Here is a 23,972-nt window from a genome sequence, read left to right as displayed (position 1 = left end):
GGCAATCACCTTAAATCCGGAGAGAAAACACAACATCTTATTACCTACATAATCATTATGAAGTGGAAAAAAGGGATGAATGAATTGATTTCATGCAACTGTCAGACCAAATGAGCAGGAAGGTTTTTGATCTCACATATCACAGGCATGTAATATTCCAATGATCTCTCTTCAACCCACTTCAAAGTCAACTTCCAAAATATTTCTTTTCGTTTGTTTCAACATCCACAGAGTCAAGAGATCTTACTTGTAAGCCAACGCTCCGGCAAAGTGCTTCTGAATGTATGTGTCCATCACTGGCCGGAAATGATAGTATTTGCTGTCACGGAGCAGATTAATGATGAACACCTGTAGGGAGAGAGAAGCGGACACAGAGTCCAGTCAAGGGTCAGTTAGTCAGGCACAAACCGGCCATCGGGAACAGAGCTCTGATTGAGGCCAAAAGAGCTATCATGCCTCATAGATCTCTTTCTCTCCTTATCAACCTAACGTCTACAGTTTGTGGGTTTCAGGAGACGCAGATGGTGAATTTGCGCTGGGTGTGATTTTTATTAATCATTTTCTATCTGTGGGTTTCATTTTCTTACTGCTAAATAAAAGTAATTGAAGATTGTTATGCAATTTACTTTCTAATTTCAGAATGCAGATTGGCAGATGTCAGTGTTAATGGAAAAAATGGGTAACTGCTCAGTTTTAAGTGGCAGTCAGTGAAATTGCACTAAAAATGCTACCAATATGAATATTTAAGAGAAGCACGATGCTTTCACACATTTTCTACATACAAAAGCTGTTTTTAAAACACATCTTTTCAAAAATGCTTCACTTTACCTATTCAAACAGCAGATATATTTGACTGCAGTTGTCAGTTTTACAAATTGCTTTTCACAGGACGTAATAAAACCATGAGAATGTTGCTTGGAAGGCTTCCTCATCACAGGAACATGACAGATAAGCTTTTGGGAGGGAGCAGGTATCTCTTTGACTTTTTTTTTTTTCCAGAGCTCTGATGAGCCAAATACTTCCACAGGATAGGAATAGCAGACAGCTGTGAACTCCTAATAAGTATTGGCTCTAGGCCAGCTGAGACCTCCCATTCTTCACCACACACACATACACACACGCACACACATACACACGCAAGCACGCACGCACACACACACACACACACACACCATTTTCAATCACACAGCAAGGGCAATGCAGCAAAAACATATCAGTCACATATATTTGCACACATGCCCACATGTTACACACACACACACACACACACACACACGACTCACAATTATGTTTGCACAGTGTCAGTTCAAATGCTTCAAGCATCTTTCATCTCTGCTTTTTTATGAGAGTGCAGAATAATTTGATGTATTCTGGTCTGATAATGGTCTTATCTGAGCCAATTCTCACCAGAGACTGGAACACCAAAGGGCCGTATTTGTCAGTGTTGTCATCCAGAATGGAAAACAGCGTGTCAAGGATATCTTGAAGAAACTATAAAAAAGATTAAAGTAAATAACAGTATGAATAAAGAAACTGTTATCTATATTTATTATTTACTGTCTCACACTGAGCTAACCCTGCTGTGAAATGAGAATATTTTTAATCTAAAGATCATATTTAGAGCGAAGCCACCCTCACCTTCACTATCTCCTCTCCACTGACATGACGCAGTCTACCAAGGATGTCCATCACGCGCTCTGGATGGGCCTTCCACTTCAGCAGGGCTAACAGGTCCACTGACAATAATAAAGGGGTTTGTTACAACATATGTAGCATCTGCTTCACCATCCACCTACACTGTCAGTAGCTGTAGCAGTAGTAGTCTTGTAATAGTGGTAACTAATCAGATTGCCATCAGTTGTCTGCACACAAAGGCAGCTTGCACTTTTCTCTCCCATTCTGTGTTATAACATGGGTGATAAACATGTAATTAAACTAATTGATAAGTGTGTTATTCATTGCCATTCTGAATGATACTGGTGTAGGAGACCTGAGAGGAGATTCTGAGGGTATGATAAAGTATATTATTAATACATGCTAATGTGTAATGACAATTATAATACACATGCAATAACTGATTAATGTCTACCGTTCTGTGTGAGTTTAGTAGAGGAGAGCTGGGTGGAGAGCCAGAGGTTCTCCTTGGGGCTGCGTTGGAAGATGAGACTGGACGGGATGTTAGGGCAGCCGTTAAAGTCATCTTTGCAGCAGGGCAGGCCCAGGTACAACGCATGGTTACTGAAGGTTGTGTTCTCGTCGCACTAGGAGACACACAGGGCAGGAAACGATGCAACACAAACCAGTGAGCGAATCTCAACGGTCAATGCTCAAGGTTTACCAAATGACCTAACAGTGTTTAAAATACCACTTGCAAAAGTATCAGCCTGTTACAAGCACTGTTACAGTCAGGTTCTGTTACAGCTAATCCTATTTAAGTGACAATCATTTATTCATTGTTTTTATAATGTTATGCATGTTTTTATATTTGTTCATTTAGCTGACGTGCTTATCCAGAAGGACTTACATTTTATTCATTTTTATGCCAAAAGTCAAAAGCCTCTAGAGCAACCTCAGGGCTAAGTGGTTTATTCAGGGGCAGATTGAAAGTGAATCATTACATTTGAGGTTAAAGCCTGCAAACCTCTGGTAATTCACAATAAAGAAGGACACAGGAGCTGTGTTTAGCAGGTCTCCGAGACAAAACAGAGTGTCAGAGATTGTCCTGACCTTGTAAACGTAGAGTTCATGGCTCTCATCTGACAGAGTCGTTCCATCCTCTCTCATTAGAGGAGTGAAAGCAAAGCCAAACAGCTTCTTTTCTCCTTTGTCTTTCGCTGTAAAGACAGAGAAAACAGATGTTGCTAGGCAATAGTGTCACGTAAGTCTACTTCTAAGTACAATGGGGAAAAACTATAAAAAAACAGCGTAAAACAGGGTCATAGCAGAACACATGAAGCAGAAAGGTAAAACTCCTCACTCGAGCAGTGTCTAAACTCAAAGCGCAGGTGTGAGCCACGGAATCGGTCGATAGGTATGGGCAGCTTTATGACTTCACTCCAGCGTGGGCTGTTGTTGTGGTAGAGCACAAAAGAACGATACTCGCTGATGTTAGGCTCTCCAGAGCCAAGACTGATACAGTCCTGTGACAGGAATATGAAGAGAAAGACAGTTTCACATCAACATCACCCAAAAAACCAATTCATTTATTAAATACACAGGCTATAAATGTCTGTGGTAAGGATGCTTTTCAAGAATAAAGACGGGAGGAAGATGATGATACTTACTTTGAGAATTTCTCCATCAGCGTATATCACATACATGGTAATTTCGATATTTTTCTGGACACTTTTTCCTCCTCTTTCAAAGTCTCCTCTTTCCAGTGTGAGGTACAGGTCATTCCGTATATCACCTAAAACATGAACGAGGCCACAAGCTAGTTTCATAAATGCATAACCACAGTCTTCTCTTATATCTTGTTTCGCAGAGGTTTTAATGCACCTCTTCTGTAAAATGGTTATTCATCCATCTCTTTCTGTTGACAAACTCTACTGCATTAAACACTCTGGGCAAATCTGCCCTCCCACAGCAGCATGTAATGAACAGGCAGCATGGTCCCATTAAAGGTTGGTTACATTAGCTCAGTTCAGCTAATGGTGCCGTTTCTGGGGGGAAAGATTGATAGCACAGATTCCAGTGAGCCTCCCAAGTTATCTAAACCTCTCATGGAGAGAGAGAATGAGAGTGAGAGAGAAAGAGAGAGAGAGAGAGAGAGAGAGAGAGAGAAGGGGAGAGAGAGAGAGAGAGAGAGAGAGACACAGAGAGAGAGAGAGAGAGAGAGAGAGAGAAAGAGAGAGAGAAGGAAAGAGAGAGAGAGAGAGAGAGAGAGAGAGAGAGAGAGAGATTGTTGTTATGAGAGGTAGTTGCTATGTACCTATAGGTGGAATGCCAGTTTTATTTAACACAGCATTTTGCACATGAATTATTGAATCATTCAAATACGCTGGAGCTCAACTAATTAGCCACAAAGGTCAGGACGGCAGGCATTTCAGTGGATTTCTCTCTACTTCTCACCCTTTCTCTTCTCTTCCTACTGCAGAGCCAGCCCTCAACCAGCCTCCAAACTAAACACTCTGGTTCCTGGCAACCTGCCCACTCCTGCCACTATATGAGGGCTGAAGAGTGATGGTATGTCCAGATGAGAGCCTGCTTTGTGCTCCACCTCTCACCGGGGTACTCTCCGTTCAGAGGACATGTCTGTGAAGGCACTGGAGTACACCGAGATTATCAGCTTCAAATGAGAGACGGCAACAGCTGTGATTACTCTCCCACACCTTTGTCATAATAACGAAACTCATTTATACTAACATTTTAACAGCATTCTGTTCAGGGCAGATAATTGAGCCCTTTGGAAATAAGTTTGTTTCTAGAGAGTTCCTGTTTTGAATCACTGAACAAGTCTGGATTGTTTGTGAAGGATACATATTATTGGCAAAGACTGCCTATTGGATGTAGAAGTATCGTTGTTACATAGCAACAATGCATCCCTGTTCACCAATGACATAACATTGGTATCCTTTTCTGATCAATTCATGACCACATTAGTGGTTTGGATCAATTAGGTAAACCTTTAGTTTATCTGTTCTGTATTATTTAGCCACTGAATTATCTCTCGTCCTTAGGCCTTGTCTTTTACCCATAGGGAACTTGACCTTAAGTTTGCATAAAAGTATTTTAGATGTCCTCCTTTTCATGTTAGTTTGGCGCCTCTGTGGAAACAACATGACGCACGCATCAACCTCCAAGAATACAAAATGATTTTTTTTTACATTATTCATCTTTTCCAAATGGATGACCTCTGCCCACAAAATATGACCCCAACATGTGCTCTGAAACAATATTTGCTTTGGCCTTTGGCAAAAGGAGCAACAGCGCTTAATTTGATTTTCCTCAATTACAGCCGAGGCGGTATTGGGGAACAAAGAACATTTGCACATTCAGATATGTGTTGAAAACAGAGAGAACCTTGAGCATGCGGTTGAAAACAGCGGCAGTAAAGTTGGCCATGAAAGCCTACGTGCTGTGGAGTCCTGCCTTTTGTTTGATTCCGTTTCCCTGGTAATGAGATATCAGAAACTTCCCTGGAGGATTTCGTTCTTTAAATATTTCATCAGAGATAATGAATATATTCTACACAGAGGAGGATATATTACCAAAAAAGCCTCCCCACATTGCAAACTCAATAAGACATCCATGCTGTGCATCAAAAGCCATGGGTATTGGATGGCTGAGACTCCCTGTTTTTGCCTCAAGCAGTTTTGATTTAGCTGATCTCTCCTATTCTGCTAAAAATCCGCAGATTCTAAGTAGAAGGGTTCATAAGTGTTTCCATGAGTATACACATGGCATCCAAACATATTCAATAAATAAATAAACAAATAAATAAATAAAACAAGTCACGACTGAAATGGTTGCAGAACAGACATTAAAAATCAACCAAACAAAAAACACAAACCATTTTAACTCCCTCTAAAATTGCTGTAACAACGCCACATAATCAGAGCTTGTCTAAACCACAAAATAATAAATAAATAAATAAATAAATAAATAAATAAAAACAAAAAAACAATTTCACTGTTTTTTCCCTTTTGATTTTATTTATTTATTTATTTATTTATTTATTTATTTATTTATTCATGCAAGGGACTCAACAGCATAGTGTTTGCAATGACTGGTTTTGACACGTGTGGCAAGTGTCAAGCTGTTTAAATCACAGGGTTATGCTGTTTTAAACAAGATGTTCTAAGCCATGAGGTAAACGCAATCAAACATACGTACTCAGCGCTTGTTGTAGAAACATGGGACAGATGAGGTAAGCTACATAAACCTACATCCATTTGTCTGCTTCACTGACAGTGTCCCTCCATCCCCAAGCGCTGATAAAAATGTTATCTGGCACCAGCAGGCTGGCTCAGCCCGTGTGATGGTGTAGCATTGGATTGTGTCCTGTTCTGAATGTCTCTGTAATGGACTGCTGCTCTCTGTTTTATGGCCTCTGTCTCTACTGGACCATCTCCACCCGAGTCTATCAAATCCATCTAAAGCCCTCTGTTCAGGAGCTTTGTTTCCGACCATATCCTCACTCAGAAACCATTCGCATGTATTTATATCCACATAACCTAACAGTTATGAAAACACAGGCATGTCAAAGGAGGAAAAAAAAAAGGGGGGGGGGGTTGATTGCAAAAGCAAACGAGGTGTTAGGGTTGGTGTGTTAGAGCTTGTTTAAACTCAGTAGTGTGTTATTAATAAGATGACAAAGCTCAATCCTGTGCCCCCCCCCCCCCCTTAGTTAGAGAGAAATCACTACAAATCCCTACACAAGTGATTCATACTGGAAACTAAGCAGACTGGAGATCATTAACAAGCTTCACCCTCCGTAGCACTGTCCATGACTCACGTAGGTCAGGGAATTCTGGGGAGCTTTAAAAGTAGCTGATAAACACTAAGACCAAAAGTTTCTGTGTACCCGTAACAACTAAAATAAAACCATGCAGATTAAGTGCAAATCAAAAGCATTGAATCTCAACCAGTTGCTACTGCTGACAAGCCATCTCCAGTAACCTCAATATGAGTCAGTGGTTAAGGCCTGGGGTTAGCTATGGAAACAGTGTTATTGCATGGGATTAGATACTGAAGCACAAGTTTATACAGCAAGAGGAAGCAACAGACCACACTTCAGAGCCAGGCACACACATTTAACTTACAATCAGCTATCTTCATCTCTATGGACACCGATGGACAACAGACCCAGAAAGAATCAGGGAGAGAAAGACAGACATCATTGACTTTGGAGGAGCAAGAACCACATTCACTCTCTACCGTCATCTTAATGTTATAGCAAACTAAACTGTTCTTCCCAGCTTATTTTTCAGACAAGGCTTGATATCTTTTTTGTGGTATTCAGAAGTCAGAAGCTTCCCAAAACAGTGCAGATAACTTAGAACAAACTTGTTCTCAAGGCGCATTAACATTTCATGATTACCTAAGTGGAAAAGCTCCTTTCTAATTGGAGCCTTACAGCTTAATATTGTTTGACAAGCTTTGTTTTAGGGGTACAAAACAGGACAACAGTCTGGGACTACAATGTATCTGATCTGCCAGGTTCAATCTGATCAGGATACTAAATTGTTTCTTGAATTTGAAAGAACATTACACAGACTATTTCAGGCTCTGATAAGCTCCAATAGGAAATGCATACAGAACAACCACATAGCCTCGCTGTCTTCTACAACTTATTGACTTATTGGCTTTTGAAAATGCTGAATATAAACAGCATAGTCCTGCTTGTGATTAAAATTGAACCAGCTCAGCCAGCTCTATATGAAGGGGATAAAAATATCTCTTTAGCCATTATAAAACCAGGGACCAAAAATTCAGAGAGAATCGGCACCGAGCTAGCCACAGAAAATGAGAGAAGAGCTCAAACAAAACAGGGGGGTTCTGAACGGAATACTGATTGAAACAGAGTACAGTCTTGCCTCTCCCATCATCAATCTAGAAAACACAGACTTTATCAAGGTATAGAAAACTGACTGCTTCAGCTACAAGACTTCTCTCCCAGAGAGAGGGAAGAGGAGAAGAAAGAGTATGTTTGCTCCACTGAGCACAGTGTTAAGAGTGACTGCCAGAACATGAAATGTAGAAGAGTTGTGTGTGTTCTGTGCTTCTCTAAAGGGTGTGACTCAGGGCTCCTGAAGTACACACGGTGACATAAATAACCTCGGCGTCATTAAAAACCGCTTCATCTCCCCCCGGGACCCTTTGCTGAGTCACTGGAATCACGCTGCTTCATTCTAACATCTAGGTGTGTCCTGAGAGCAGCTCTAACCACACAACAGCCCGGACACAAAGAGGGTTCACACACAGACATGAGTTTAGTGTGCAAGAGCAATCAATATTAGGCTTATAGCTTTGAGCTTTTTATTTATAGACTGCAGCTATAATATGTGAATGTCTTCACAGTGCCTTGCGTGCAGACTCATACGATCATACGGTAACTTTGACGTCAGTAGCATTAACTAAATTGCAGCAGTTGTGAGATAGAAAGTGGGGCTGAAACAGGATCCCTGCGTGCAACAGCTGTCATCTGCAGCTAATTAAATCATTTATGTACCTATGTGTTAGAGTGATCTGGATGTGGTTTCTAAACACTTGGTTTCCAGAGCAAGTACATTACAAATTTAAAGATATATAGTTAAATCAGTTGTGATGCCGCAGTCACGTCTGAATGATCATGATGGCAATGCACTCTGTGTAAAAATGAATCAAGATCTTGTGGGTTACATCTCTTATAATGAGGGACAATTAGTCATACATGGAGTCACTACCCACCTGGCATAATGACATCAGGAAAACCTAATTTGCGTGTGATGGCCACACCCCGATTGAAGATCATAGGGTTTTCTCTGCGGATCTGTTCCATCTCTCCTCTCAGTAGCTGAAGGGAAATAATCAAACCTGGTGTGCAAACAGAAGAGGGCGAGTCAGAACCAAACGAGAGTGGTAATATTAATCTCATCTATCTAAATCAAAAAACATTGCCTGCAATTTCATTTTTAAAGACACTGTGGATGAAAGTCCATACTTCCTCAAATATGAATCAAAACACAATTATACCACTTGTAACAGATTTAAAAAGTACACCTCAAGAGGCATGTGAGATTTTTTGTGGGATAAATGAGCCATCTAGAAGAGGCTAATTTTATAATTATGATAAATGTATTTATAATATATTGTACTCATAGCCTGCCCACTCTACAGCTGCCAGGTTTACAGTCTAAATCAAGACATCAGAGTGAAACAAGGAGAGGACCCATTTCAAATTTTGATTTTTAAACATGGGTGCTCAGTGAAACTGATTTCTTTAAAGATGCTGATCGAATCTAAGCCCATCAGACTGCAGAAAGGAAAGCTCATTCTTTCCCATGGGCTAGAGGCAAAACTGAGATCAGTGCCCATCTCCAGAGGATGAAGGTGTTGTTCATTTACAGAAAGCATTTTTGCCCTGTATTCAATCATTTAAAACCAGCCCAATATCTCGAGCTAATCTGCCAGCAGAGGTTTTAAATTTCATCCATTTTGCATGTTCCCAATGGAGAACTTCCTCCGATTCCAATCTGTGAGTGAACTCAGTTAACCCCCCGTGCATCAAGCTGTCTTTTCACAGAGTTTAGATTCAGTCCGCACACATGACCCTCAGCTTCATAGTGATGTGAAGAGACTCCACATGTTGTCTACTCTGGAGGAGCCTACTGGTAAACCGAGACAAGATGGCTAACAATGAGTTCCTCTGGGTTCAATTTGAGGACAGAAACTATTTTTAAGTTTTTACTGTATACGGTTGGTATTTTTGGATAATGACATCACACAAGGAGAATCTAATTCTGGGACCGAAATCACACTCCTGTACATGCTTTTTTTGTAACTGAGGAGTCGAAAAATTACTGATGTACAGATGTACCTAAAGCAAGAAAGCAGCTTTTTCACAAGAAACGGCTAACTACTGAACACATTTTATTTCAGACACACAATAACACACATATTCAGGTTTGAAAGGAGTGGTGATCGCTGTCTTTCAATATGTTAAAGATTATTCTCATTAAAAGGTCAAATACTGATCCCACGCATAAGTTTGTTTCATAATCATATGAATTGTCACTAAAATTACTACGCAAAAAGTTAATTTACTACCCCTAAACCTTCTTAAACCCCTAGTCTTAATCATTTATAACTTTTTTCATGCTGTTTTGTGACGTTTTATCAACAAAATGACAATTGAGGGATCAAGCTGAAAATAAGCATTAGAACTGAGTAAAGTAGAAATAGCAGCCCAGTGAATAGTGTGGATGTGCAACATCAAATGATGACACATTCTAACAAAAAAGTCATCAAAATATTAGTGCCTCTCCACCATATCAGTATATGATGAATGTTCAGGTAGACATGGTCAGATAAAAGTTAACTTCACACTGTTAATGTCACACAACACGAAGACAAAAGCCTTCAACCTCAGTCTGAAAACACTGACATATCCCATCGCTAACATACTAATATAATGGCCACTCTGGCCCTGCACTGACACTTTTAGAGAGTGAATAAAAATTATGAGAACAGAAAAGAAGGGAGAGAGAGAACAACAAGTACATGAGTTGTTCTTGAACCACTTTGTACCAACTTGTAAATCGCCAACTGTCATCCAAGGTAAGGTGATGTCATTTTAGTTCATGTTTAATGAGCTACTACATCAAGTCCAATCAACTTCCTTGATGTATTCTCTGGACTAGAGTGAGGTTCTGTATGAAATAACCTGAGCTTTCAAACAGTCTGGGCGTTTTTGAGTGACAAAGGGTGAATAACATACCATAGTTGGTGCTGGGGGCAGTGTATTTGGTGCTGGACTTCCGAATGATGTTCTCGTGGACCTGATACCACTCACTCTCATTATTACAGCTTGAAAAGAGAGAAAAGAAAAGAAAATCAATCACAAACAAGTAGAGTACATTGCCGTAAGATCGTTGTTTTCTGGCATGTACCACTAAGCACAACTTTCAAGACCATCCCCATCAATGAGAATCCACTCTTACAAAAAGTGGAAGAAATAAATCAGTATAGACTTGTCTTCTTAACGAGGAACATTTTAATTGCTCAAAGTTCTGACTGTCAGGTGTGTTGTGTGTTTGGAGAACCCTTGGTGCTTTCTGACACTAATGATGAACATGCCAACCTCTGTGCTTCTGAGAAACCAGACTATTTCCATATTTATAGCAAAAAATGCAGGAAAAGTTCATTTAGAATTTCCTCTTCTCTGTCCTTCTCTCACCCTCCTTTTTAAAAAGCTGATACATGTGAAGTAGATGAACCGCAAACGGGGTGGACGCCTGAATATGTGAGAGCCTTCAAAAGAGCCCTTACACTAGAGAGAACTGCTCATTTGGGACAATGAGAGAGAATGGAGAGGAGCACAGCTATGTCAAATGGTATCACTGACATGGTTTAAAGATAGGAGCTTTCATATAAAGTCTGTTTATGAACAGTACTAAGCAGAGCCAAGTGGACAGCGCTGTCATTAACTTCCCACAGTGGTGGGCAATCACAGCTACTCAACTGCTGCATTAACACAGTAAAAAAAAAGCTGAGCTAATTCAAAAAGAACCTTGTGAAGTATCTAGTTTGTGCCTTTGCGCCAAGTCACAGTGCTGGAGGATAGCTCTGGGCAAGAGTCTCTCTCATGTCTTGTAGGAACGTAGATTCTTTTATGTAGCCGTGGATCTGAGGCTAACACGAGACCAGTGGAGAGACCTCTAGGGCTAGAGAGTAGTGCTGGTGGAGCTGAAACACAAGCTTATTCCTCAGGGCTCAAGATTTGTGTGGTCTCACAATGAGTCCATCTGTCTAGCTGTCAGTGTGACTGTTCTGTGCTGGCAGGGCACTGGCGTGGCCCTGGACACTTCCGCATGGGCTGTCACTCAGTGGGACTAGACAGACTGACTTGCACACACACACACACACACACACACACACACACACACATGAAATCCTAGAGATTCCACGAGAATTACAGAATAAAAATAATAACGTTCTCTTATTAAGTATGCATAACTATATTTGAAAAAAAAGTGCATTAATGAAGAGCTTTGTAGATATGTCAGAGAGTATCCTGTGATTACAAGAGGAAAACAAGACGTAGGAAATACTGGAATGCAGATACAGAGAGATACAGAGAATACAGAGAGATGCCTGAGTCAACTTGGTTAAGTTATTCATCAAGCTGACCACTCTATCTAGTCCTCCACTAGATGTCCTCACATGACTAATAGACTTTATTTTCTCTCTCTCTCTCTCTCTCTCTCTCTCTCTCTCTCTCTCTCTCTCTTTCTCTTTCTCTCTCTCTCTCTCTCTCTCTCTCTCTCTCTCTCTCTCTCTCTATCAAACTGCTGTTGTTTGTGATGCTGTCTGTCATGTTTATTCACTTTCAATTTTCCCTTTGCTTCTTATCCTGTTTGCAATGAAGCTGAGCAGTGTTACCATTCAGTCTGTCACACCAATACTGTCTGTGCTCTCCGGCACCTACACAAGAACAACACCTTCTCTCTGTAATGTATATGAAATTGTGTGTGAGACAAAGTCAAAACTGAAGCTGCAGACATGATGCAGTAGTTTAACTGAGTTTGGAAGGCAGTGCACTGCTCCTGTGTGGCCTGTGGGAGGTCCTTTATGGTGGATCTAATTTCTTCTGTCTTTTCCTCTGTGTCATAGGAGTCAACTGATAGAGATCTGCTCTCTCTCTGTGGAGGAAGCACAGAGCACACACTGGGACAGATCACTTACTCTGTCTACTGAACCAAAGTGCCTAGAAATGCAAAAAGTTGCCTGGCACATATCCTCAGTGTCGACCACAGAGCTCTCCGACACCCTCAGACCCAGACTTCAGTCAAAGAAACAAGACGTTTTAAAGAATATAAGGGTCGGGATTGGTAATAAGCCAACAATTTATGGGTCTTAACTACGAACTAAATACTATATTCTTATTACCTAAGTACCATGTCCTTACATAATGCATAATCATTCACATATGCTCATGAGTTACTGCTTATGAGTAGCACTAAGGTCATATTACATTTCCATGTAACATCTGCATTCCAGTGTGTGTATGCATTAATTACAATAAGAGATGAGCTGAGGTATCATGCTCTTAATGAAAAGAAGTCTGGACTACACATCACTCCAGATACCCTAAAGGACAAAAAAAAGATGATCTCCTACTCCCACTTCACTCAAAGTGTCTAATAAGACGTAACCTTGCCAACCCTTAACATAAGGTGTGAATTAGCCCTGTTGTCCCATAAGCATACAGTGACCTGCTATATTTAGATGACTGTGTAAGCTACCGAATGATAAGATCTACACTGAATTCTGGATGATCCAGGAAAAAAAAAAAAAAACATCCTTGAGCTTTGTTGTGCTATGCAACTTCCATCAAATCAGAATAGAGGAGTAAGTCAGCAGGGCTTTTGAAGAGGTTCATAGCCTGAAGTTCGAGTACGGTTTACCAATTAATATTAATAGCCACTGTAAATTACCAGGAGACACAACAGCAGAAAACCAAAAAAAAAAACAACAACAACAAAAAAAAAACCTACAGACTATTGCTACGGGTCTGTTTGATGCTCACGGCAACACACAAGCTCCAAGCTTGACTTCACATGATTACCTGTCAGTGTGATTGCTGACGTATCACAAATATCCTAGCTCTTTCTCTCTCTCTCTCTCTCTCTCTCTCTCTCTCTCTCTCTCTCTCCTGTTTCTTTCTTGTTTCCCTTTACCAGTCCCATGGGTTCCCAAGACAACAAAATAGCAGAAGTTCTCTGCATGACTGCACAGAGAGGTAAAGAAAGTCCATTGCTTGGAGGAAACAAAATCTCTGTCAGCCTTATAAAGGAAAGAATTGCAGAAATCTGTAGCCTGGAGAGTGGGAGTAATCATTCACACATGTTTAATTAAAGAACTGGGTCTGAACTAAGTGACATTTAGCCTAAGCAGAGACAGCATTGGTATTTGTTTACTGAATAGCAACAAGAACAATGACCACCGTTCTTTTAACTCTGATTTGAAACATGCAATTCCAATGAATCTCAAATAACAGTGACTAGACTAAATGACTGCTTGGCACACTCTTCCTCCAATACATGGGCCATCAACCACTGCATTTTTGTCTCATTTCAAGACTCTATCCAACAATACAACACCTTTGAATCTGAGCTTGATGTCTTCCCACAACTACACAGGAGCTTGACTGACAATGCCTCCCCCCTATACGCAAGGGAATTACCTTTGCTGACACACCCGCCCAAGGGAGCACAGCCAATTATGTTCACTCAAGCTACCAGCCATGCTTGGTGAACACAGAGGTACAACAAAGATTTGAACAATGAAAACCACATGTAGGACATATCTTTGCACTACAAGCTGGAGCTCAGGGGTCCTTTTATCGTATTTCATCTGAATCTCAACGGGATGTTAAAACATAGACATTGGTGGGGATAATATATTGTGGAATTTCTGCTTCAAACATAATGGTGTACAGTAGACTGATAAACACTACATAATCTGTGTGAGTTTGTATGCGAGTGTTGGATCAACCACACTGATACCAATGCAACCATTCCTTTCCAGATTTCCATGAAGACAGTCCATATCTGGTCTAATACGTACGTGTAAACTTTGAGCACAAAGTCCTTTTCCTCTTTGAGCTCGGAGATGGTCTGAAGAACATCACTCATGGCCAAGACTGCACATCCATAGGGCCGTCTGTACTGCACATGAGGCGGGCCTTTCTTCGAGTCATTCAGCAGCATCCGACCTGCAGGGAGACAGTGAAATTTCTCTCACACATTCTCTCTCATTCTTTATTTCTCAGTCAAACTGTGACACTGATGCATTTCTTCAGAAGTTTGTACAGCTCACTTCTCATAATGTATAGGAGTCCACAGTGGTTAAGAAGACCAGGCTTAAAAAAAGACACAAATTACTGTGAAACCATTTGAGTATGATGTGCAGGCTGTGAAATTCCTTCATTCAAACCTTTTCTTTTATTTCTCTCTCTCCCTCTCATTCATCCTTTTTTTATTTCTTTATTTTCCTCAACAGGGAACAGAGAACAGCCCACAATGCCCACAGTTACATAACACAGCACTTGAAATGCAAGTGCCACAGGAGGAGAAGTTGAGGGACATTTGACAGTGAGGCATACTGGGCTTAGATGAAGAAACACAGGCCTGTAGCTTTAGTTTTGCCTCATTGGGGTCACATTGGCTGGGGAACATCACAAAGAAACTCACCAGTCCTGATGACATGGGAAACAATGTACAGATCTCTCTTCATGTCTTTATTGCTCAAATCCTGTCAGAGGAACCAAGAAAACTTCATTCAGAAAAAAAGTGTATGTATATATATAGTACTTAGTATAGTACATATATATATATATATATATATATATATATATATATATATATATATATATATATATATATAAAGTACTAATAATATTCATAGCTTGTGTGAAAGATGATAAAATACCTTATTATGTGCGTAATAAAAATACCTTACTCTGTGTGATGAATACTTAAATGGAACATTTTGCTACTTACAGCACTTCAAGAGAAAAAACATATGGTTTGTGAAATGTCAGCTATCATATTTAGCTATTTTTTATACAGAGTTTCTTTTTTCAGGGACAGCAACTGGTTTATTAATAGTGAGTGTTTACCGTGAAGAGAGCACACAGTCTGTCAACCTTTTCAGGATTCTTTGGCCCACCGTTCTTGTTGAGTCTCACCATAAACTTCTCACTGAAATGATATATGACAGTACATTAAATACATATCTAAACACGACACTTCAAATCAACCCTAGTATTCTTATTGAGGAAAATGACATACGTCTTTGTTTTATCATTTCAGTAAAAGCCAATAGCAAGTCAGTGACTCCTGATGTTCCTTAAATCAGCCTCTCAGTGCAAAACATCTATTAAAGTAACCCCCTGGGGAAAAGTGAAATCAATTCCCGCTTTCTCTCAAGGAAAAAAGAAAAAAGACGGGGAGGAAGAGAGGATGCTTAATAATGTCCCCTGTTGTCTCCTTGTCTCCTGGGGAGGTGCAGGGGGCTATGATAGACGAGTGGGCAGCACTAATCAGATCAGAGGGACGTGGTGTGCACTTCCTGTCTACAGCAATCCGCTCTAATGGAATCAAGGGCGCCAGCAGGGCGCTAACAGGGCAGAGCACTTTACTGTAGTCACTGCACCTGAAGCCAAGGCCCACATATGCCATAGATCAGAGCATTCTATACCATAAAGCAAAGTGCTGAATACTTTACTCCAATCACAGCACCAGAGAAACACAGCAGTGTAGGGACAAGAGTAAGTCTATGAATACGATATAATATACAGCATATGCTGTCATGGATAGTTTGTAGAGTATTATCCTAAAACACAGATATATGCAGAGAACATGAGAACAGTGATAATATTCCAATAATTCACAGAATATGGATGAAACTGGTCTTGATTTTCAAATATCAAGGTCTGATTTCAGGGACAAAGTTTATTATTTTCTAAATATCTTTTTTGACAGGCTGCTCAAATCCTTAATCCCTGTGTTCATGCAAAGAAATACACAAATGCTGAGAACAGTGCTCTCCCATACACAATTGCAAGTCGGACCACTTTAGCATAGACTAAAATAAGATCATCTGACTGAGAGAAGACCCCAGAGAAATCATGTGAATGCTACAGCTACACTGGTTCTCAACACAAACTTATCAGCTATGCTACATCTGCTGTTGGCCATTGTGCCTTCTGTAACACTTGAATATCCTCAATTTTGCAGCCTGGATATAGACGGCTGCATTTGTGAGGCACAATAATTTCTCTCTCTCTCTCTCTCTCTGTCTGTCTGTCAGTCGGTCTGTCTGTCTGTCTGTCTCTCTCTCTCTCATAAATAAATGTGCACAGGAGTCTTTTCAGGGGCTTAGTTTGGGGATATGCAGCATGGCCACTTACATATGCGCAGAAAAAGAAGCACCCTCCTTAGCTTAGCCTTCATTGTACTGTTAACTGTCAAAATAATGGAAACATTAACACAGAGTGTCGTAATAAGGTGTTGGACCACAATGGTCCACCAGAGAAGCCTTACTGTGTGATGGTATAGACTCTATAAATATGTGGAACCGGACTGAATTGATGTTACATCATCGTTCAATAAGAAATTCCAGCTCTGGTGTTTTGTCGGCTGTGGCAGAATATGCTGTCCCTGGTGCTAGTTCAGAATGTTCCAAGCATGTACAGCTGTACCATACAGTATACATTGTCTTCATGCTTATCAAACCATTCACTGGTGCGTACTTGCACACTGGGGATACAGGCACTGTCATTCAGGAGGAATAGTTGGCTGTCCTGCTCGGAAATGCATTACCACAGGATAAAAGTGATTGCTCTGAATAGTTTTGATTACTCTTAGCGGAACTACACCATCGTAGAAAAATGCTCCCCGCACTGTAACAGAGTTGCCAAAATACCTCGGTATAGAAAACAAGCATCCAGGCTTTTAGGCTTCAGTTAGGTTTCTGCCACAGATCCATTTTTTTCTGTCTTTTGAGGTCATTGTGAAGGACAAATCACTTCACTGCTTCATGGATCATTGTCTGATTTCTCTGCACGACTTCACTTGCAAACATGTATTTTCAGGTTTAGTGGAAGGTTTATGCAACCCAAACACTATGCCCCTCAACGTGAGGTGTTTGGCAGTTTGTTCTTGATCAAACTGATGCCCATGAAGAACTGATTCACCATCTCTGTTGACTTGCATCTCAAAGCAACTGACAGACATCACAACATATCCTTTCCATTAGAGATGACCCTTGTTGACAATGTCTTTTTCTTACCTCCATGGGAGCATCGTCTTAACATCATGAAATATAAGCAAGCTGAGCATGTCTTCATGACTGAAGCTCCTGCCAAATGGGTTTCAACAATCACCTGTCTTTCAGTCGTCTGATCAGCTGGCAGTAAAACCCAACATTCTTCAATATGTCAGTGCTTGAAACTTTTTTCTTGCTTTGGTGACAGCTACTCATTAAAACTGCACCACATCAGTACAGAATTGTCATCTCTCTGGCTTTTTTTTTTGTTCCATTCAAAAAGCCTTTTGGGCCATTGTTCAAAGCGCTAGCCCCATTGTGTAATGATCTGCTACTCAAGGTATGCATGCTAATGATATTCTGAGTTCTCTGCTTGGAGAGAGCAAAAGACCACAGGGCTGATGTATGATCTTGCTAAGAGGAAAAGACAGAAGCACAGGGGACACCCCTCCACTGAGACGAACAAGAATGTTAAACAGAATGTGAAAGTGTCCAGGCTTTAACCACAACACCGTGTGTTAATCTAGTTGAGAGATTGACAATATCTTTCAGCATGAATACCGGGCTACAGCTGAACAAACCTCGTGTGTCACGCAAACTAATCAAAGAGAACCAAGGCAAAGCATGTTTTGGAATGGAGGACCATCAGATTCAAACGTGTTTAGCATGACTTTGAGCTCAGAATAAGCCAGTGAGCGTTGCTAGAGAGAGTTCATACGGCAGCCAAAGACAAGACACTTCAGCTTTAAAATTCTTTTACAAGCGCTGGTCTTTTCATAAAATTGAAATATATGAGCACTAAGTCATAGAGGCTTTGTCTATATTCTACTACTAAAGAAAGTACAGCATATGAGCAACATTTCCCTGATGTTCCATTAATGTTGCATCAAAGTTGCTGGGATGATTCTTGGATGTAATTTGGAGGACGAAATAGTAATTCTGTGTCATAACGTGACTCAGCGGGATGGATTTTGGAGTGTATTTAGTGAGCTGTGCCGTGTATGTATGACATGAGTCTGAGAGAGGCATGCTTGACACACGCTTGCACAGTTCACGTATTGGTGTACCATAGAAATGAGGTGCTGAAGAACAGCTCCCCTTCACCTCTGATACTGCCTCTGGTCTGCCCTTGAGGAAGAATACCCTACTTCTACAGCTGGATTTGCATGTTTGTGTGTGTGTGTGTGTGTGTCTGTTTGACTGCATCGCTCAGAATCTGTGCAAACTCCTCATAGCCTTCATGGTTACTATAACAACCCAAATAACACAGGAGCACAGGATGAAAATAAGTCTTGTCTGTCTGTTGAATTCAGAATAGGTTTAAACTCATTTTGGGCTAACCCCTCAGCCCACTCTAGGTCAACAGTGGGACAGCTTTTGCGTAGGAGGCAGGGCCATTACAGACCTGTTCTCCAATGATGAGGGGGTGGAAGAAAGAGAAAGAATCTGAGCTTCTATGGGTGCCATGAACATTTTTGTCTCAGTTTTGGTTGCTTTGCTGCAGGCTACATAAACCATCATTTTTTGTGCCTCTTTCCAGCCAGGTATATGTTTTCAGTAAAAAAACAAAGTATGATCATGTTAGCAGTAATGATTACATTTTAAGAAGAGGGCTTGCAATGATAAAAACTGGATGTACCTATTCTCTATCACTGATATGGTATTACTAGTGAGTTTTCTGTTGTTGCAACCTCTTATGCTGAGGTAAAGATTGCAGGTGTCTGACATCAACGATTCTAAACCTCACACCTGGGATTCTCAAAGATTTACAAGTATTTACAAGGGTCCTTCAAGTACAGAAATATACATTTTTCTCTTTTAGGAAATCCAGCTAAACATACACTTGCACACAATGAAACACCATCTAGACGGGGTTCAGTTCTCTGAGGGAATGCAGAATGAAAGATAAAAATAAAAAGAGACAGACAGAGAGAGAGAGAGAGAGAGAGAGAGAGAGAGAGAGAGATCGTGCTCTCTCTGAAACAAGACAGATTGTGAAGGCTCAGATTAGCTGTTTTCTCCAGGGTGGGTTCTCCCAAAGGAGAAAAACAGTGAGAATCCTTCTGATGAGTATTGCCTCCCAGAACTCCTGCTATGCTCACACATCTATCTCACCAGCACATCAGGAGGTCTCTCTCAGCTAGAGTGGCAATGCTTAAAGTTCATTCTGGCTGATGTAACACAATCTCCATAAACAGGAATCTCCTTTTCCAAATGAATTAGAACAAAACAAGATGCTAATATTGTAGTGTTCTTTATATTTGTTTCCTAATGCTGTAAATTAAAAAAAAAAAAAAAGGAACAGAGCGTCCAAAGAAAAAAAAGAAAGAAAAACTCTTGGTTTCTGATCCCTCTGTCAGTTCTTTCTATACTAATCTTCTTAACTATGCTCTATCAACCTGGTCTCTACATAGGCCTTCAGTAGAAAGTGGCTCAATGAGAAAATTAGTCGTAGATAATGTAAATATAGTAGATATATAGTAGATATATAGTAGATATAGTAGATAATGTAAATATACACCTGACCAGAGGTGCCTGAGCTAAGTCTATCAGTGCCATGGTTGCAGGGCATTCCTTTGAGGCTGCTTTGGTGAACCAAAACATGATGCTGGAACTATCTTTACTGAGTTGCTTACAGGGAACAGGAAACACACAGCAACACACTGCAGACTGAGTTATTTGCCAATACGTTTAGCGGGGTGTATCCTGCAAAAAAAACAAACAAAAAAAAACATTGGCAGACAATGCCAAACCATCTCCCCATGAGCCCCAATTCTGTTGATCAAACCAACCCAAGGTCATAGAAACAACCAAAAACTTTTTGTGGCTTCCTTGTGATGAAACCAGTATCTGCCGTTCTTGTTATGAGTGTGTGCCCATGTGTGTGCCCATGTGTGTGTGTGTGTGTGTGTGTGTGTGTGTGTGTGTGTGTGTACACCCCATGTATTGCTATCTTTCTGGGGACCTATAAGTCCTCAGTAAAACAGCAAAATCTGAAAAAAGTGCCCGGCGGGGACCAAAATGCTGGTCTCCACTAGGCTAGGAAAACTATGTTTTTTTAAACTATACTGTTGTTAAAACAAAAAGTGTCAAGACATTTCTTTGCTTAAGGTTAAGGTTAGGGTTAGGGGTAGGTTAGTATTCTTTAGTTATAGAATAATGAGAGTCAATGGGAAATCTCCACTAGGATAGTACAAACTTGTGTGCGCACACGTGAGTGTGTGTGTGTGTGTGTGTGTGTGTGTGTGTGTGTGTGTGTGTGTGTGTGTGTGTGTGTGTGTGTGTGTGTGTGTGCATGTGCGTGTGCATGTGTGTGTGTATGTGTGTGTGTGTAAAAATCTTAAAATGTTACATACACAAGCCAGAGGTCATAATTACATCCGTCTGCAAAATGTAGGCTAAATACATAAATCAAATATGGTGTATGATTTCCCGAAAATGTATTTATTTCAATGAGGTTGCCGTCTTCACAAAGCTTGTCAGAATGTGCTATCCACTCCAGACAAAAAAAAAAAACTGCAAATCTGCACTCTGGATGGGTGCTTTCATTATATAATCCTCAACAGTTCAAACACTGTCAGAAAAAATGACAGACTGACTGGTCTTTCAGTTGGTTTGTAATAAATTAATAAAGTGAGCTGAAGTTTTGTTATGCAGATCCAACAATAAAACAATACTTCATACAGCAAAGTATACAGCATACCTTATATTACCTGATTCTCCATTCCTTGAGGCTTAGTTATACCTAGAGAGACATTCCCTTTGACAAATGGCCCTAATGATAGCCTCTAGCTTCCTTTTGAAGAGCAATGATCTACTCCTGTCATAGATCAAACCCAGAAAATTTGCCTGAAATTCCCAGCTCAAATAAAAACTGAAAAAAGTATTTCAACTTCAAATGCTGATGTGGAGATCAGGCCCAGCATTCATAAAGAGGCTCAAAGTCAGAATCATGCAAGAAACAGGTATTAAGAGTTGAACCGTTCCTACCTCAAAGAAGGATGCAGAAAGGTATTCGTTAATAATTTTACTCTTAATTTCTGCACAATAAATTTGTAAAAGAGTAAAATTTACTTTTAAGAGTCATTCTAAGCAAACTTGAAGTAGTGACACAGCCGCTACCTTTCCTGTTTTGTTTTTTTTTTGCTCAGTTTGCTCAGAAATCATGGCATCATATCAACAACAACAACAACAACAACAAAATCCGAGACAAACTGAACTTTTGACTCAATGTTACAAGTTAATATTTCTTCTGTTACCAATACAGTGACTTTGAGAATGGCAGAGAGCACAGAATTGCTAGACATGGATGAAGCAATGTTCCATTTAATTGTGGCTGTCACAAAATGCTTATTTAGTCTATCTCAGCTATACCTCAGTAAAACAGCATTGCTGTGTAAGTCAGTGTTCTTTTCATGAGCTGATGGAGGGTGAAAAAGCTGCCTTTTCAAGTCCTGCAAAGCCATCTCTCACTGCATAAGCTATATAGCACATAAATAGCTATATTCCTTATTGTATAAATTTAGGAGCAAAACCACATCACTGTTGGATGTTTTCAGCATCTAAGCCTGGCTTCCTGCTTTGAGACAGTTCATAGATGTAAGGTCGAGTTTGCAAACACAAAACATGTCTCTCACAATAATACAAAATGTAATGAATCTTGACTCTTCCATAAAGACAAAACACATCTTTAACAGTGATTTGCAGGTTATTTCTTCTCACCTGATCTGTTTTCCCTCTCTCAGGTCATAAAGAGAGAAGAAAATGTCCGTATCTTCCCCGATGGTGTTATATGTGAAGCTCTTGAGGTTCACAAAGAGGTGGTGTGGTACAGGAATACGACACGTCTCACCATGTCGCTGTCGCACGCTGTCCCCCTACAAACACAAGCCTTTAGAATGTAACTATGGAATCATGAAAAGCACAGGGTGAGACAAGTACACGATCCACTTCTATTTTTATTTCTTTTTAACAAATTGCAAGAATTCATAACTTAATATATGTTGTCTTACTAAATACTAGGTGCACTCATTCTACAGACTGGTGTGAAAAGGCGATTTTAACTTGACCAGTACACCTTTATCAAAGCGTTTAGGTCAGCTTAAAACACCGCAAGTCTTTTGCCCAGAGGTGCATGATGACCTATATAGCGGAAGAATTGGTCTAAATGTGTTCCCTATGCTGAAATAAACATAAGGAAGGGCTTTGACAGCACTCTACTCTTCTACTAGCAGTCGAAAAGTGAACGACCATACCTGGGATGTGCTCTGCTGGACACTGTGCCTGCTGGACAGGTGCTGCCAGGGGAAAGAGAGAGAGAGAAAAAGAGAGTACTGTTCTCTTAGTGTTGCTTTGGCTGAATCAGATACTAAACCTGGCCGATATGTACGCCTGTTCTCCTTGGTGTTATTCAGTTGAAAGGCAGTTAACCATCAAGGCTACGGTGAGGGGATCAGGAAAGCTTAAGGCACAAGACACAAAAATGACACCAAATAAAATAGACAGAGAGAGACTGAGAGAGGCTTAAGAGTAAGACCATGACAAAAAAAGAAAAAAAGGGGGGGGGTTACAAAATATTGACAAAACACAATATTGCACATTAAAAATCCAACAAATTTAGCAATATGATGTCTTTAACACACTCCTGCACCATTCAAGCAGAATTATGAAATGAAACTCACAGCATAAGCGGAGAAAAGAGAATAAGGCTGTATGAAAACTGTCTAAGCCATGCCAGTGGAACAGATGGATGACAGCATGGTACACTGTGCTGGAAGTGGAAGGCATTACCACACACTTTAACTGGATTTGTTCCAGTCTGTCTTACATCCACTTTACTCTACAATTCAAGACTTTTTTTATTCTCTGGGATAACACACTTGGGTGATACAGAGGAGGCAGAACCCTAAAGGCACCCTGAGCATAATGTACCTCAAAACTGTTTGTCAGCACTTTCTATTGTTGCGGTCTTTATTTATTTATTTGTTTGTTTGTTTATTACCCCAAGAGCATGGAAAACATGTTTCTTTATTAATATAATTTACCCATCCTAATTTGGCAAAAGGAAGAATGTCAAATGTAAGAAGACGACTATATTAGAGCTTTTTAAAACATATATCTATCATGCACAGTTTAATATTCATATTTATGTTTAAGAGCATGTACAAGCCATTTCATGTGAGAGGGTTAATAAGATTTGAAAGTATAAAGTATTGTGCTATTTATTACTATAAAGCGTTAAAAGGAGATGTAGATATGGTCTGAGAACTGAGAAACATGTAAACTCAAGCAGAAAATTCGCAACATGGGGTTAAATGAAGTCTCCACACATGACGCTGCCTAAGAAACAACATGAGATCATGCTCATGCAAACATACACACACACACACACACGCACACATGCACACGCACACATGCACACGCACACACACACACACACACGCTCACACACACACATACACGCACACATACACACACACATACACACACACACACAC

The 23,972-nt window shown here is 40.3% G+C and overlaps 1 protein-coding gene across 1 annotated transcript in view; it reads right to left on the bottom strand.

Moving 5' to 3' along the window:
* The window catches only part of dock3 (dedicator of cytokinesis 3), a 127,658-nt gene that overhangs the window by 22,920 nt on the left and 80,766 nt on the right, over window positions 1-23,972 (bottom strand). Inside the window, exons 8-21 of the mRNA XM_030778272.1 lie at window positions 22,731-22,772; window positions 22,198-22,352; window positions 15,326-15,407; window positions 14,898-14,958; window positions 14,272-14,419; window positions 10,421-10,509; window positions 8,392-8,517; window positions 3,285-3,409; window positions 2,978-3,140; window positions 2,728-2,834; window positions 2,090-2,261; window positions 1,639-1,736; window positions 1,408-1,491; window positions 248-348 (exon numbers count right to left, since the gene is read on the bottom strand). Coding sequence (XP_030634132.1) covers window positions 248-348; window positions 1,408-1,491; window positions 1,639-1,736; window positions 2,090-2,261; window positions 2,728-2,834; window positions 2,978-3,140; window positions 3,285-3,409; window positions 8,392-8,517; window positions 10,421-10,509; window positions 14,272-14,419; window positions 14,898-14,958; window positions 15,326-15,407; window positions 22,198-22,352; window positions 22,731-22,772 — 1,553 coding nt within the window. The remainder of the gene's footprint in view (window positions 1-247; window positions 349-1,407; window positions 1,492-1,638; window positions 1,737-2,089; window positions 2,262-2,727; window positions 2,835-2,977; window positions 3,141-3,284; window positions 3,410-8,391; window positions 8,518-10,420; window positions 10,510-14,271; window positions 14,420-14,897; window positions 14,959-15,325; window positions 15,408-22,197; window positions 22,353-22,730; window positions 22,773-23,972) is intronic.

This window comes from Chanos chanos, chromosome 6, assembly GCF_902362185.1.
Source record: "Chanos chanos chromosome 6, fChaCha1.1, whole genome shotgun sequence".
NCBI classification, from domain to species: domain Eukaryota; kingdom Metazoa; phylum Chordata; class Actinopteri; order Gonorynchiformes; family Chanidae; genus Chanos; species Chanos chanos.
Note: the sequence above shows the minus strand (reverse complement) of the source record. Positions and strands in the feature narration are given on the sequence as shown.